Here is an 18,017-nt window from a genome sequence, read left to right on the forward strand (position 1 = left end):
CTTCTCATTTTTTGATTGCTCTGAAAAAATGCTAGATTTTCTATATACACACAAATACAAATAAAAATAGACCACTTGGCTGTGTTCTTTTTTCTGTTTCAAGAATGCATTGCCATGGGTATAAGCTTGGTTCCTCCTGCAGTTGCAGTATTGCACATGCTCCTGTGATTCAATATCCCCAATGGAAATCTCATTCCATGAGACAAATGAGTAGATTCCACTATTCTATTTGATATCTTGGTAACATACCCTATTATTAGGGATTTGAACTGGTTGCATAGAACTCAGGACCCGGACTGAGAAAGAGCTGTCCAAACTGTGCCTTAACTTGAAAGTGGCTGCTCCCAGCCAAAGAGCAACTCGGCCTGCAATGTTGCACCCCAGTGCTTTGGCACACCAGGCAAACCTGGCTTTTCCATGGCTGCATAAGGCCCCTGTGAACCTGCACAAACTGTAAGTCTACCCTGATGCACTCTCTTAGTAAGTAATCTGGGCCCCTTGGGTGCAAGATTTGGTAGGTAGATCCACTATCAGGGCTGTGCACCAGGAGGCTCAAGTGCCAGATGCTTCACTCCAAAGAGATTTTTGGGCCTGTCTAGTCATGGGCATCATGCACTTCTCAGCATCATGTAATTGTAGTATTATGTAAGCCCACCCTAGGCTTATACTCGAGTCAATACAGTTTTCCAGTTTTCTTAGGTAAAATTAGGTACCTCGGCTTATATTCGGATCGGCTTATACTCGAGTATATACGGTACCTTAAAAATATCACTGGGTGGCCTACATTAATGTTGTTAGATCAGATTGTTGGCCTGTACAATATCTGACTAGGTAGCCTATGAGTTGCTTGGTTGAATATTATTAAGTTTAGCCATCAAAGCTAAAATCACAAAGGCAGTATCAAGAAGAATCAAATTAAATTATGTGTTTATCTTATCGAACAGTTGGAGACTACTACCAACTCTCACTTTCCACCAAGGGCCAGTAATGATTGAAAAACATGTAGAGAAAAAATATTTACTTTCTATTTAAAGGAAACAATGCAGCCGAGTAAATACCCACACTTTTTTTTTTATTTTCTGCTGACACAAATGACAAGATAATGTGCACAAATGGATAAAGGTCAGTCCAAGCCAAAAGAATAAAGGTCTGTCAGTCAGTTGGCTTGCAGTCTCATGTGCTGCATGCAATTCTGTTGCACTTTCCTCTGTGTGTATGTGTCTATTTAAGTTACATAATTAATTTGGGCTAAAAATATACATACACACCTAAACATATACATACACACAAAAAACTATAGACCTTGAGATTACTGAAGCCCCGGGGTGTTTTGGGGCCATCCTGAGGCAGCATTCCCAATGCTGCTCCCTCTCATCCCAACGTGCTCAGAAAATCAGCTTCGGGGCAGGATGTGGGGGGCTGCATTGCTATTGCACTCTCTGAAGAGCCAAAATTCCAGTTTAATAAATGCCCCTTACTGTAGCCCTCTCTGTAAAGGAGTCTAAAGGTGTGACCTATTGTTCTTTGTCCTTTGCTATGGTTGAAAATATCCCTCACACTCTCTGTATAATCCCCTATAATGTACTTGTACAGAGTAATCATGTCCCCTCGCAAGCGCCTCTTTTCCAGAGAAAACAACCCCAACCTCGACAGTCTAACCTAATAGTTTAACCCTTCCATCCCCTTTACCAGTTTAGTTGCAGTCTCTGCACTCTCTCCAGCTCATTAATATCCTTCTTAAAAGGGATTCTGTCATCATTCTATAGTATAATTTTCATTACTACAGGTACGGAACCCATTATCCCAAATGCTCGGATAAAACAGTACCTGTACTTGATCCCAACTAAGATATAATTACCCCTTATTGGGGGCAGAACAGCCCTATTGGGTTTATTTAATGGTTAAATGATTCCCTTTTCTCTGTAATAATAAAACAGTACCTGTACTTGATCCCAACTAAGATATAATTACCCCTTATTGGGGGCAGAACAAGCCTATTGGGTGTATTCAATATTAAAATGTTTTGTAGCAGATTTAAGTTATGGAGATCCAAATTACGAAAAGATCCCTTATCTGGAAAACCCCAGGCCCCGAGCATTCTGGATAACAAGTCCCATACCTGTACCAAGATGTAATTAATCCTTATTGGAGGCAAAACAATCCTATTGGGTTTAATTAATGTTTAAATGATTTTTAGTAGACTTAAGGTATGGAGATCCAAATTATGGAAAGACCCCTTATCTGGAAAACCCCAAGTCTCAAACATTCTGGATTTATTAATAATATTATTACATGTATAGGATCCCTTATCCGGAAACCCGTTATCCAGAAAGTTCCGAATTACGGAAAGCCTGTCTCCCATAGACTCCATTTTAATCAAATAATTCAGAATTTTAAAACTGATTTCCTTTTTCTCTGTAATAATAAAACAGTACCTGTAACTGATCCCAACTAAGATGTAAATAATCCTTATTGGATGCAAAACAATCCTATTGGGTTTAATTAATGTTAATACCCTTGGTCCCGAGCATTCTGGATAATGGGTCCTATACCTGTAGTCTTTTTACCAACAAACAATAGGCTTCTCTGGGAGAGAGCTCACATAAAATATTGTATCAGAAGGGGACAGCATGCCTTTTTAAATAAGCTTTATTAATGTTTAAGAAAGTTTAGCTTTTAATTTCTTGAAAGCTTTGATTACATCTTTATTTCTTAAAGTGTATATAAATGGGTTGATCAAAGGAGTCACGACATTGTATATCAGTGCAAGATATTTTTCATGACTGCCCTGAGGTGTCATATACACAATGATGGCTGTGCTATAGAACAAACTGGCAACCATGAGATGAGAAGAACAAGTAGAGAACGCTTTCTTTTTACCGATCGTACTCCTAATATTTAGAATTGTGGTAATGATATGGATGTAGAATACAATTGTGATAATGAAAGGTGAAACAATCTCAGATAATGCTGTGAAGATAACAATCATTTTGTTGATGAACGGCACGGAGCAAGCTATATGTTCTAAGGGACCTAAGTCACAGATAAAATGGTTGAGTTCTTTTGGACCACAGAATTCCATACCAAGAGTAAAAATTGTTGGCAGTGATGCAATAGATAAGCAGAGAATCCATGGGAAAATTCCAAGCTTAATGCACAAAGATTGGCTCATGATAGCCGAGTAGCGCAGAGGGAAATTAATGGCCAAGTCTCTATCAAACGCCATGACTGCAAGGAGGTAACATTCTGTCCCTCCCAAAGTACAAACAGCATAGAACTGTGCAAAGCAGCCAGCAAACGATATACTCTTGGTATTACCAATGAGGTTAGAAAGGAGGTTGGGAACAGTGGATGACATAAAGAAATATTCCGAGGCAGCAAATAAGCTAATAAAAATGTACATCGGCGTGTGAAGACAAGTGTCCATCTTAATGATAAGGATAATAGCGATGTTCCCAACCATGCATGTTATGTATATCAGAAGAAAAACTAGGAAAAGCAAGATCTGGAACTGGTGAAGGTCAGTAAAAGCCAGTAGAATAAAATCCTTATCAGCCGTCGTGTTGGTCTGTGCCATTACACCTTGGTTAGACATCTTTACAAAGATATGCAACACATTAGTGGTTCTTTAATGCTTCCCATGGCCCGTTGAATTATCTATTGGCATTCTTGCTGGGTTTAGCAACAAGAGAATTTCTCTTTACTACAAGGCATGAGAGTAAAGGTTGAGTAATCTTAAAAAAGAAAGTAATCTGAAAAAGAAACAGTGTACGTTACATCACAGATACTTGAGACCAAGGGAAGTCATTAAAATTTAATGTGCCTGATATATTAGGAAAGATGTGACTCATTGGGCATAAAATATTTGAGTATAACTTTATGTTTGAACTGTTTGAACAAAATATGATCTCCAATTCATTCTGTGATACATTTTCCCCTAAGTTTTAATGTGATGCTGGTGAGCTGGTAAGTACCCAGCAAGCAAATATGCTAAATCTTGAGCTACTTTGATTTTTTTTCTAGGCCCAGATATTTCAATGCATAGAGGCCCATCAGCCCCCCACCAGCCTAATAAATACTGACTGATTATGTCTTACAGTAGCCCCTCTGTTATTTTGCCAGTCTGGGCCTGGGTCTACCTATTTAGTAGAAAATCAGCAAGCATCCCACTATATTCATCATATTACAGCAAATTTTACGGAAGAGTTGCACTGCACATAACACAATAGCTAGTAGTGATAAGCAAAATGTTTTGCCAGCCATGGATTTGCAGTGAAATTGCGCATATTGCCATTGGCGGATTTTTTTTCGCGAAATGGCTGAGTGAGGAAAAAGTTGCGGTCACATCAAAAAAGTTGCACGGTAGCCGCATTTTGCAAACTTTTTACTGTTTTGCAATTTTTTCCCCAGTTTCGTAAATTTTTCAGCAAAGCAAAATGGGACAGATTAGTCATTAGTAATAGCTAGTAATATAAATTAGGTCTTTTGCCACGGCTTTCTTATTTCACAGATCCACGGTCAATTTCTATATTATGTCCTTTGAAACTGATTGCATTCCCCTGTCCTTATGCACCAGCTATTTGAAAGTTGCTCCAACTGAGAGACCCATGATGTCTTGACATACAACGCTGCACTTCATTGAGGGCTGAAGGCAGTGTGGGGACGCCAAGTTCCACAAATTCATTCAAATTCAGAGCTCCAGAATACATTTTTCTACCATTAAAATAATGCCCCAGAAGTGGTCAATCTGGGAACCTCTGATGTTTTATTCCAGCCCTACTAGAGGTACAAGGTACAAGTACAAGTTACTCTATCCAGTCTGTGCCACCCAGGGGTAAATTTGCCCATTGTTGATAAATGAGCCAAAGTGTCCCCTAGCATGAAGTGGTACAGAGTCTTCCAGCATTAAATAGCACAGTGACCTATGGCACATTGATCCATAAAATTAAATTGTATTGTGATTCCCAGTATTAAATTGCAGAACGACTCAAACTACTACATCACACCCTGACCCCAATCTCTTTTGCCTTCACTGCATACCTTTCCATCACAACCTTTTGAGATGCAGAAAGATGAAGCATCAAGTGGTCTTCAGGCCACTGGTGTCTGAAGTTGTGGATTCATTTGTCTGATTGTTAATCTGACCCCAACTTAAAAGGACTGACAGCAGAAAACAACATGTAGTCTTGGCAGCTCTGCCAGGAAGTTTTAATTACAATGAGAATTATTATATGAGAATAATACATTAAAAAAGTGTCTGGCCAGCGTACTGTGCACACTTATGCATAACATACTGTATATAAAAGTTTAGAGTTGTAAATAGGTAAAGAACTTAAATACAACATAGTCCAAAAAGTCCACTAAAAGTGTTATATGAATAAGTATAGGCAGAAGGCTGGCTATATTGAAAGACTGAGATACTTGTTGACCTAAAAAGCAGGAAAATAAAGGCAAATCCAATCACTGGGGTTAATGACCTAAAACATATATGATACTCTAATGCCTTGTAGTACAGTGATATGTAATAATTCCAATATAGCTTTTTTTTATCAGAATAAATACAGAGCAGCTCAGACTGGGATTAATCTGTCTCTGGAGGAAAAAAAAAACAAAGAAACAAGAATCAGGCTGTAGCTGTGACATAGAATGCCTGTTAGAAGAGAGACAAAGAATCATCAGTTGCTGCAATTCTTTGTTAATCCGATGTTTATACACTGTTATGGGGATCAGGGTCCCTAGTTCTGCTTAAGGGAAAAACTCCAGTAGGTCACCCCCTTCGTCTTGCCTAATGTACTGTTTATAGCATGATGCTGCACATAGAACATAAGTCTGAGCTCTTCAACACTGACTAAAAAGGAGCATAATTCTTAGATTTATGACTAAATGGGTTAAGTGGAATGGCTAAAGATGATCTCAAAATTCAAAGTAGTCTGTGGCCCTCACATAGAGAAATTGAATAAGGATATATTGGAAAGCAGACTAAATAAATACATTTAGAAATCTCTCAAATGGCAATAAAGTGACCCAAGACTGAAATCCTTACGAATCTTCACATTAACAACAAAGTGATTAAACTGGATGACCCAGTAAATGAATGGCTGGTAGGACACTATGAAAGAATCCTATCCACCAAAAAGAGATAGAGATCTGCCATACAAGTTAGGGGTGTAAATCATCTAAAAAATAATCTTACCTTCAGTTTCCCTCTCAGATATCTTTGCTCTTTTACATGGTCATTTTCCCTAATAACGAGCAGAAAAACAAATATATTAAGGTATGTAACAGTAGAAAAGCCAATTTTCCAGTCTGAAGTGAATAAGAGAGGTACATTGATTTAATTTGTATAAGCATTCATTCTCTCAAGAAGTAAAGGTTCCAAGTCCTAAAGAACGTATGCCTTATATATGTTCCTATTAGAAGGCGTGTGATGAGACGTTCTCCATCGTACAGGAAGGGATTTCACAGGGGAATTTGTTCCCCTTGAGATTAATATTTGATCTGCAACCTGTTAACAAGAAATATACTGTACGTCAAACAGCTAACAAGGTCCTTAACACAATAAAAGTGTTATTTTATTTGTTGATAACGGTATTCTTTCTTAATCTTGAAAGTACACATACTACCTTCTATAGTAACCTTTTGGGACTATCAATCTGTAAGACACAAAGGGCCTGATTCACTAAAGTGCAATACAAATTATCGCACGCTTTTTTGCGGTAAAAAAGACGCGAAAATTTGCGCGAGATTTACCATAGTATTATCGCGTGCGATAACTCGCCATTTTCGCATGCGGTATTTCTCGCGCTAGTTTTACCGCATTCGTTTATTCCCGCGCTGAAAAGAATACGATCGCATGATTCACAATAACTTTTGCGCGCTAAATATCGCATTCGGCTATGCGAAAATTAACACCTACTACAGGCAGGCGAAAAATTATACAAAAGTACAGTAAATTAGTTTTTGCCAATAAAATATGGACTTACAGTGTTATTTATTCAAGTATGTGTCTTTTTACTCAATTTCAATAAAGTCTTGGCATGTATGGCATTTCGCTACTAATATACAATACAATAGTGGTAAAAATTTAGTTGCAAAAATATACAGGAGAATAGTGGTAAATATTTAGTTGCCAAAATATACAGTTCTATAGCAGTAAATATTTAATCGCTGTATTGTATATATTTGCGCGTTTTGTCGCAACAAATACACTACACGTTATATTTTGGCGACTATCCGCCATTTGTAATCTCGTGATGGGCGCGACTTGCGGCCATTTTGTTTCAGAGCCTGCTGTGATTGAGAGAGTAAACATGCCTGGGGTATCGGAGCTACGACTGGTGGAGAGGCGCTACATTTGCCGCTATCTCCTGCGCTCATCCTATGATAGGCAGCCGCTGGGGATGGTAGGGGTCCACGAGAGAAAGAGGGCATATATATATATATATATATATATATATATATGTACAAAACTAGAAAGAATATGCTGCACACTCAGGTCTTAGATGCCAAAAAAAACAAAATTATTACATAGTAACATAGTAAGTTGGGTTGAAAAAAGACATGCGTCCATCACGTTCAACCATAATGCCTATATATAACCTGCCTAACTTCTAGTTGATCCAGAGGAAGGCAAAAAACCCATCTGAAGCCTCTCTAATTTGCCGCAGAGGGGAAAAAATTCCTTCCTGACTCCAAGATGGCAATCGGACCAGTCCCTGGATCAACGTGTACTGAGAGCTATCTCCCATAACCCTGTATTCCCTCACTTGCTAAGAATCCATCCAGCCCCTTCTTAAAGCTATATAATGTATCAGCTAGTACAACTGATTCGGGGAGGGAATTCCACAACTTCACAGCTCTCACTGTAAACAATCCTTACTTCTTTTTACATCCCAGGTGCATGACCTTACATTTATCTTACTACTTCGTTATACATGAGTGCCTGCTTTGACCTATTCCTAGGTTGTGAGGGGCCCCGTTATTCATGATGGTGGCCCTTTGTGTATGAATGTATATATATATATATATATATATATATATATATATACAAAAATGAAAGGTACCGCACTCACAGGACTTAAGAAGATCAAAATTTTATTTTACTTACAGGGTTGTATCTAACGTTTCGGCTGCCACCGATGTGTTTGTTCATAATGTGCCATAAAAAGATTCGCAAATGCGGGCGCGACATTCGAGCCCATACTCGTGCCACTCGTCTGTAAGTAATAAGATAGTTCAAATTTGAAATAGTTCAGAGTTAAACAGTGATGTAGGAGTGACAATAGAAACTCAGTTGGTGTACCCCCTCCTGGACGTGGTGGAGATCGAGACAGACTACTGCTTCAGAGAGAACTGAAGTGGATACACAGACTGAATACTGTTAACCCACATGGTTTAAATGAAATGGTATCCTACGCTTCCTTCTATTTGAAATGATGTATCACTGTGAAGCTGAGCTTGTTGTTATCGCTACTATATGATCAGTTTTGTCTTGTTATAATTAGTAACTGTTTTCTATGACATAACTAGCCACTGTTGTTGCAACATTTTGGCAACTGTAACTGAGAGCAGTCCTGGGGTGTTTTATCCCGGAACTGTGTGCCCAGCAAGTTACATATTCCTTTGTCTTTGTGTTTTGTACCCGTCCCCGTGTCTGTAGTTCACATCTGGGTCCCGTGGCAGTTTGTCCGATGTATGCGTGTAGCTCTTCAACTGACACCCGCGTTTCTACTGATACCTGCAGTATGTCCTTAACCTTTTAAAGTGGCATAACTTTCCATTACTTTATTAAGCACCAGTCCCTATAAGTATGACACGAGCTGATGTTCCAGCCCGCTTTATTAGCTATAGGTACTATAGGCTCATGCCAGAAAAAAGGCTGAGGGGGCTCCATGGATGCACACGGTAACATAGCGAACACGATACTGCCAAGTTGACCGACTATGAGTCAGGTTCAACCGTGCGTATCTGTGAACCAGCCGAGTGCCCGTGTACAGCCCTACCTCCATTTCCAGAAGCTCAGCCTGATTCATTTAGATTGGCATCCCCACTGGCTGATACTATGTCGAGAACCAGGCGCTGATAGAGTGATAGTGTGACAGGTTTACAACCTGGTCCCGCCCCTCGGGCGCCGATTGGGTGACTTAATGACAGCTGGATATCCTGGCTCCGCCCCCCTTTCGCAATCCTATGAGTGCTGGTCCGGACTCTGCGTACCGCATCTAGCAACTCCGGTAAGCGATTCTGCCTTCCCCGTTCACCCACACATTATGAGCTTCTGCAGAGCCGCACAAGCACCGTCTCTAATAGCTGAACATGCGAAGCGGCGGCTCTAGTTAGGCCACGCCCACCAAATACACGATTTGCTCCTAACACCGGTCCTTACTCTTGTTTCTTTTCTTACGGTGCTCCCAAGTTAAGGGGTGTTCCAGCCCTTCCTCTGGCACGTAGGCAGTAACTCTGCCCTGAGCACGATCGGCCACTTTTTGACTACAACTATTAACTGCACTAGTCCCAAAAGCAGCGAGTTGTAGTTGAGCTACTGTATACTTCGGATCACTGCCTCAAAGGGTGTCTATGTTGTTGTCTCATTGTTACCTAAACCTTTATGTTTGCGCACTCTCCCCTTGTCTTTGTGTGTGTGTTGATTTTACTTTATTACGTTTTTACCTCAAGTTGTGTTGTAATGTTTACAGTGAATTTTTTTCACTTTATGACGTCACTATTTCCCGCCATATTGCGTTTATAAGGTGCACCTTCACATTTGTTTCTTGTCTTTGAGAAAGGCTGCAGTGGCAGCCGAAACGTTAGATACAACCCTGTAAGTAAAATAAAATTTTGATCTTCTTAAGTCCTGTGAGTGCGGTACCTTTCATTTTTGTATACATTACTGCTATTTTTGGTCTGCACCCAGGCAATGTTGTTTGCTTTTTCGTGAGTGCCTGTTGCAGCATTGAAGATTTCTATATATATATATATATATGTATAATATATTTAACTAACATCTTGCAATATTATCTCACAGACCTTCAGCTGGATGTAGCGCCTCATCCAGAGGCCCAACCCCAGGCCCCCCAGGGTGCAGAGGCTCTCCAGGCCCAACAGGCCCCCGAGGCCGCACAACAGGCCCCCGAGCCACCCGAGGCACCTGAGGCCCCCGAGCCACCCGAGGCCCCCGAGGAGATTTCTGCTCTCCTGGCCGAAGACTGGGTTGAGGCAAGTCCACCGACCGAAGAAGTGGGGACCCAGACATCAACATCCAGCTTGGACCTCACTCTTCGGTCCATACCAGAGGACCTTGTCTCCATGAAGGCCCAGTTGGCCAGAGTGGAGCAGAAAGTTGACTCATTTATGGGCAGCAAGCCCTAAGTTTTTATTTTTTTATATTTAAAGTTTTTTTTACATTTTATTGTAAAAATAAAAGTTGTTTTATTTTTGTACTTTTGAACTGAGTAACGTCTCATTATTTTTCCTTCCTTGATATGGTATTCTATATTTTCATGTAGTTTCCCCTACACTCTTACATTTAGCAGTAACAGCATCAATATGCTATATGGGTTAAATGTTTGCAAATATTCTGCCAACAATTTTGTCTTTAGCCCATTTTGCTGAATAGTAAAACTTGCGTTAATTAGTACGTAGCGTATTTTCTGGCGAGTGTGATAACTGCCAATCCAATGTTTTGTTGCCAGAATAATTGCAATATTATATTTGTCCCCGTTTAATAAAGTGCCCATAACATATTTGCCATTTATTCTGTGTCTAAAATCTCCCACTTAATTTAAGCCACTTTAGCAAACGGACCCCTAAGTATTTGGCTAAATATTCTTAAATGCCCCCCCCCCCCCATTTTATTATCTCTAGCACTTCTTTTTTTTTTTTACTTATATTTTTATAGTTTTTTGGGGGGTTTCTTTGCAAATAAACTTTTATACAGCACCTCTCTAGCACTCTGTGCTCTCCCAGGGCAAAATGTCGCCATTTTTATGCTGCCGATTGTCGCGTGCATAATGTCGCATGCGATAAATACCGCGCACGCTATTTATCGCGACAAGAATATCGCATGAAATACCGCGCGTAAAATAGCGCAAGTGTACTAATAGTGAATCGTGCGAAAAGTCGCCAAAATTAAGAAGCGGTAAAATTTTTAGCACAAGCTAAAAATAGCGCACGTTTTTTCGCACTTTAGTGAATCGGGCCCAAAGTAGTTTATAATCAGATCATAGTTCTAGCTCCAGCCCCAGATATAACCCTCTTTATCATCTACTGTCACATGTCTCTGCTAAAATTATAGAACATTACAGAGCTTATGAACTCAAGTTCAACATGTAAAAAATGGAAACAGTCCATGAATTTACTAGGGTAACCAGTATTTTCTTGCAAGGGTCAAGTATGGAAAACCATTTATAGATGCAAATACAGGTATAGAATCTATTTGTTATGGACTGTAATATATATGAGCCCATAACTGCCAGGAGTAGCCTCTTAGGCAAAACAGGAGAGCCCTGCCAACCCCAGTATTCACCTATGCCCTTTTGGGGCCTCGGACATTCTGCGATGGGACTGACAGGGATCCTACTCATGGCCGAGATTAATTCCGGAAACACCAGTTTTAAATTCAAATTTGGCACAGTGATGTCACAACGCAGTCCCACGTGTCATTGTGCATGCATGCCTAGAGACAGTGTGCGCCGGAACGCACTGAAGATGGACACGTTGGGAAGCACACCTACATGGAGGTAGGAATGCACGCCAGTTGGCCGAGGCTCCTTACACTTTTATCCAGAATGCTTGGGACCTGGGGTTTTCCAAATAAAGAATCTCTATAATTTGGATTACCATTCAAGTCTACTTATGTCTACTAAAAATCATTTAAACAATAACCAAAACCAATAGGATTGTTTTGCCTCTGATATGGATTCATGCATCCTAATTACAAGTACAAGGTACAGATGCAGCCAAATTCCTTTCCCACGTTGGTGCCTTATGTCTGTTCCAGTTAACACAGGAAAAAAAGACCAACATTCGACACCTGTTAGCACATGGTCTATTGCATTTCCAAGACAAATTTAAATTTGTAAAAAAAAATTGCAATTTTATAAAGTATTCAAAGGTGCATTATCCTTTTAATAATGAAGCATGAGGCTGAGTGAATTGGCCTGTTGAAGCTATGATATTGGGATTAAGAGATCTAGTTGTAGCACTGGAGTCTTCTGAATGAGAATTATAGAGCGGTTATAGGGCTGTTATGAAGAGGTCTGAGGGGTAATTCTGAGAGTAGTGTAAGGTTTAAAGAGTTCAGTTTTGGAACTTCTTGGGTTGGCTATGGGGGAAGTTGTAGTGCTGGGGCTGATAATTAAGCGATGTTTGGAATCTGTATGGAGACATTTCTGTAGAAGAGCAAATATGGGATAGAGAGTAACCCCCCCAAATATGTCACTAGGGGCAGTCACCCCTGAATTATGTTGTGAGGAATAGATAAATAAAGGACTCAAATGAATGTTTATGCTGTGTTGACTCTCCAGTGGTGCATAGGTTTCCCAATTTCCCAATGGAAGTCAGACTGGGGTTAGATTAGGTAATACATAATACGTAAATTTGGATATCAATGTTTATTTTTATTTAGTTACTTTCTAATCAGTGTTTATATATTATTTTTCATTATTCGCAGACATGGATTTGCAGCGAATATTATTTCGACATACTTCCACGAAAAAATTATACTTATTGTTATAATTATTATCATTTTGGCTAAACATGGGTATTCAGGGACATCACTGTAGCCACAGGGAAGCCTAGGGATAATAAAAGATAACAAGGAAGACTGAGAAAAAGGAGGAAGGTCCAAAGGAGATTCAGAGCCTGGTGCCCAAAGCAGGAGCTGGTATTGAACCAACAAATAACATAAAAATGTGAACATCATTTAGCGAAGCCAAGGTACCTGCAAAGGTGAGATCTGATGCCCCATAAGCTCCCACTGTGCCAGGATATTGAGCAGGCATTCATGGACTTTTACTGGTCAAGTCTTCTTTGGAGGTACAACCTAGAGGTCTCTTAGTTTTAAGACACTGGTGGTCATTTATAAAATTTGTGCAGCCCCAGAATTATTGGCACAGTGAACATATTTGCCCTGCCCGTGTTTATATTTATAAAGCTGGACAAGACTTGTGCATTTAGTCTGCACACATAATTGTGATTATTTTTTATAAATATGGTATATTCACAAATTGTCAATATTTATGCACAACTCTACAAAATGTTTGCTAAACTGATTTAGCAAATTTCAAAATTGGGGCAATATCTGCGCACTATAAACAAACAAAGAGGGCCTGCTCACACAAACCGCAATCTCATTTGCAAATCTTTGTGTGCAATTCACACGGCAGCTTATCTGCCCAGACAGGCTTGATTTTTCATTGGTTTGTGGACTGCATCGGCTCATTGATATGGTCCTCACTCTTACTTTTCCTATCCCCATCATTGATGGGCACAATATCACCCACCCAAGATTTGCTTATTGGTGACCTCACCAAACAAGCAAATCTTACCATGTATGGCCACCTTAACAGAGCAATCGGGCTTCATTTTCTTAATGTTTTTGTTTTTTAGTATACTTTCTCATAGCCTGCAAGACCCCAGCAATTTAGGCCCTCTTTTGTTCATCTTACACATCATTTAGTTCATACGAAGGGTTTCTGTAACATAGCCCATGGCTGTCTAATTATCAGTTTTAAAGTCACAATTGTGATTTTTTTCACGTTGATCACTAGCACATTAAAGAAAGAACTGGATGAGTTTTTATTCACATTTTTGTTCGCATTTGTTCACATTCTCAAGACTTGTTCACTTTGAATTTGTTGAGTTTCTAAAACTCAAAGCAGATCACACTGTTTTTTTGCAAGAAAATCTAGCTGTCACGGTCGGCACCCTAAACCAGAACTGATGCAAAGTTCCCTGGTCTCGGCTCAGCTTCACCAGTATTGTGACCGCCTTTGGCTTTGGGAGGAGCCCTCAGCTACTCAGATGCCACCTGGACTTAAAGAGAGGAAAGAGGCGAGGAGTTCTGGCAAGCAAAGGGGCACGACTGTAGTAAAAGTCAGTTAGGCCGAAGATCACGGTACAATAGGATTAGGCAAGTTCGTAGTCAGGCAGGCTGGGTCGAGGCAGGCGGAAAACAGGGATCGTCAGACAGGCAAGGATCAACTAGATAATCAAACAGCAGGATGAGGCAAATCGGAGTCAAGGAACAAGCCGGGGTCAGAATACGGATATCAGAATTATCGGGGACAGGCCAGGTCAAAAACACAGGAAAGCACTAGCAAGGAACAGGAATAAATGCACAAGGCTCAGGAAAGGCACCAGGAATCAATCCTATCACGGGCAACGAAAAAGTAAACAAAGTCCCATTAAATATTTTTAAACTTCGCGCCATTGCGCGCTGACGTCGTCACGTCAGCGCGAATGCGCCTATAAGTTACAGCGGTGCACGCGCGGCGCGCAATAGGAAGCAGCCAGCACAAGGAGAGGACAGCGCGGCGGGCATCCCCGTCGCGCCGGTAAGTGATGTTTTATTACACTAGCTCTGAAATGTTAATAGATGTGCCCCTAGTTGATTTAGACAAAGTCCAGACCAACTCATTTTGACCCTGGAACTATCCACACATGAGTTCTTCTACAGTAGATGTCCAGAACATACAGTATAGCACAGATCACATTACTGCCCAAATATACTGTAGATCAATCTAATCCCTTGAAGCAACTAGGGCAGTACAGGTATAGGACCCATTATCCAGAATGCTTGGGACCAAGGGTATTCCGAATAAGGGGTCTTTCCGTAATTTGGACCTCCATACCTTAAGTCTACTAAAAAATCAATAAAACATTGATTAAACTCAATAGGATTGTTTTGCATCCAATAAGGATTAACTATATTTTAGTTGGGATCAATTACAAGGTACTGTTTTATTACTACCGGGAAAAAGGAAATCAGTTTTAAAATTCTGAATTATTTAATTAAAATGGAGTCTATGGGAGATGGGCTTTCTGTAATTTGGAGCTTTCTGGATAATGGGTTTCTGGATAAGGAATTCCATACCTGTACCAGTTTATATGTAAAGCAAAATAAAATAGGTTATCTTATTACTTAGAGAGCAACTGTAACTGTCTTCAGGGTCAGGTGTAAGGTACAGTCCTTTGGACTCAATGCAAGCCGTAGCAACTTTGCAATTGGTTATTATTTTTTATAGTTTTTGAGTTATTTGCCTTCGTCTTCTGCCTCTTTCCAGCTTTCAAATGGGGGCCACAAACCCCAGCAGCCAAAAACTATTGTTCTGTGTGGCTTTAATTTTATGTTATTGTTACTTTTAATTACATATCTTTTTATGCAGGCCCTCTCCTATTTATATTTTAGTTTCTCATTCATAACACTGCCTGGTTGCTAGGGCAAATAAGATCCTAGCATCCAGATAACTGTCTAAATACCAAACTGGAGAGCTGCAGCACAAAAGGTTAAATAATTGAAAACCATAAAAAATAAATAATGATAGACAATTTCAAATTGTCTCGCATATCGATGTGAGAATATCATTGACTACATTATACTTAAAGTAAATGTAAAGGTGAACTACCTTTTAAAAAGTTCTCCATTTCAAGGAGGTTTCTAGAGGGGATCATATAATAACCTCTCTAATGCTTTATTTACGAGTAGGTCCTTCCAACGGACACGAGGGCACCCACTCCGTTTAGAAGAAGGGAGGTTCCGTTTAAATATTTGGAAAGGGTTTGTTACTGCGAGAGCTGTGAAGTTGTGGGATTCCTTCCCCGAATCAGTCGTACTGGCTGATACATTATATAGCTTTAAGAAGGGACTGGATGGATTCTTAGCAAGTGAGGGAATACAGGGGTATGGGAGATAGCTCTCAGTACAAGTGAGGGAATACAGGGGTAGGGGAGATAGCTCTCAGTACAAGTGAGAGAATACAGGGGTAGGGGAGATAGCTCTCAGTACAAGTGAGGGAATACAGGGGTAGGGGAGATAGCTCTCAGTACAAGTGAGGGAATACAGGGGTAGGGGAGATAGCTCTCAGTACAAGTGAGGGAATACAGGGGTAGGGGAGATAGCTCTCAGTACAAGTGAGGGAATACAGGGGTAGGGGGGATAGCTCTCAGTACAAGTGAGGGAATACAGGGGTAGGGGGGATAGCTCTCAGTGCAACTGAGGGAATACAGGGGTAGGGGAGATAGCTCTCAGTACAAGTGAGGGAATACAGGGGTAGGGGAGATAGCTCTCAGTACAAGTGAGGGAATACAGGGGTAGGGGAGATAGCTCTCAGTACAAGTGAGGGAATACAGGGGTAGGGGAGATAGCTCTCAGTACAAGTGAGGGAATACAGGGGTAGGGGAGATAGCTCTCAGTACAAGTGAGGGAATACAGGGGTAGGGGAGATAGCTCTCAGTACAAGTGAGGGAATACAGGGGTAGGGGAGATAGCTCTCAGTACAAGTGAGGGAATACAGGGGTAGGGGAGATAGCTCTCAGTACAAGTGAGGGAATACAGGGTTATGGGAGATAGCTCTCAGTACAAGTGAGGGAATACAGGGGTAGGGGAGATAGCTCTCAGTACAAGTGAGGGAATACAGGGGTAGGGGAGATAGCTCTCAGTACAAGTGAGGGAATACAGGGTTATGGGAGATAGCTCTCAGTACAAGTGAGGGAATACAGGGGTAGGGGAGATAGCTCTCAGTACAAGTGAGGGAATACAGGGGTATGGGAGATAGCTCTCAGTACAAGTGAGGGAATACAGGGGTAGGGGATATAGCTCTCAGTACAAGTGAGGGAATACAGGGGTAGGGGAGATAGCTCTCAGTACAAGTGAGGGAATACAGGGTTATGGGAGATAGCTCTCAGTACAAGTGAGGGAATACAGGGTTATGGGAGATAGCTCTCAGTACAAGTGAGGGAATACAGGGGTAGGGGAGATAGCTCTCAGTACAAGTGAGGGAATACAGGGGTAGGGGAGATAGCTCTCAGTACAAGTGAGGGAATACAGGGGTATGGGGGATAGCTCTCAGTACAAGTGAGGGAATACAGGGGTATGGGAGATAGCTCTTAGTACAAGTGAGGGAATACAGGGGTATGGGGGATAGCTCTCAGTACAAGTGGGGGAATACAGGGGTAGGGGAGATAGCTCTCAGTACAAGTGAGGGAATACAGGGTTATGGGAGATAGCTCTTAGTACAAGGTCCGATTGCCATCTTGGAGTCAGGAAGGAATTTTTTCCCCTCTGCAGCAAATTAGAGAGGCTTCAGATGGGGTTTTTTGCCTTCCTCTGGATCAACTAGAAGTTAGGCAGGTTAGATATAGGCATGATGGTTGAACTTGATGGACGTTTCGGGGGGATACACCCTCTCTTCATCAGGATGGGAGGGTGTATCCCCCCCCCGAAACGTTGATCAAGGTGGTCTCAATAAATGGGGTAAGCTCCCCGACTGCATATATTTGTGTGTGTGGCTCGGTTACAAAAACAGTTACCATGACTGCTAAGACAGACTCTGCTTATTATATGTTTACACAATTCAAGCATGGTGCTTTACTAAATTTTGGGGTCCTAAAACATCTGTTGGGGGCCTTCTGGCATTTTCACAGCTGTAAGAAGTGTCTTTAATGCAACACCACCCTGTACTGAGTGCCTGCTTGTTCATAAAGTAGCCTTAATAAGCTTCCCTTTTCACCATCAAAGTATACATTTCATGGTACAGGTCACGCACCAATCATATGTGAGATCTCTTTAAAAGAAACAGCGATGATCACGATTTTGCAAAGACTTACATTCATTGCTAGATTATATTCTGATCCCATAATATTTCATTATTTTAGGTTAATGTGAATGTGTCCAGACAAGAGAGGGGCTTCTGCTCCATGTTAACAAGCTTCATAACAGATGGGTGAGTAAAGTGATTTTATTCCCATGACACATTAGGTGCTGTTTTCAAATTTAATCTGAAATATTTATACAGAAA

At 40.8% G+C, this 18,017-nt stretch overlaps 1 protein-coding gene across 1 annotated transcript; it reads right to left on the reverse strand.

The window, feature by feature from the left end:
- Window positions 1-2,659: 2,659 nt before the first annotated feature.
- On the reverse strand, window positions 2,660-3,595 carry LOC100493498 (olfactory receptor 11L1-like). The gene has a single exon (XM_002937772.2). The coding sequence runs from the start codon at window positions 3,593-3,595 to the stop codon at window positions 2,660-2,662; it is 936 nt and encodes a 311-aa protein (XP_002937818.1).
- Between the last annotated feature and the right edge of the window lie 14,422 nt (window positions 3,596-18,017).

This window comes from Xenopus tropicalis, chromosome 8 (genome assembly GCF_000004195.4).
Source record: "Xenopus tropicalis strain Nigerian chromosome 8, UCB_Xtro_10.0, whole genome shotgun sequence".
Classification (NCBI taxonomy): domain Eukaryota; kingdom Metazoa; phylum Chordata; class Amphibia; order Anura; family Pipidae; genus Xenopus; species Xenopus tropicalis.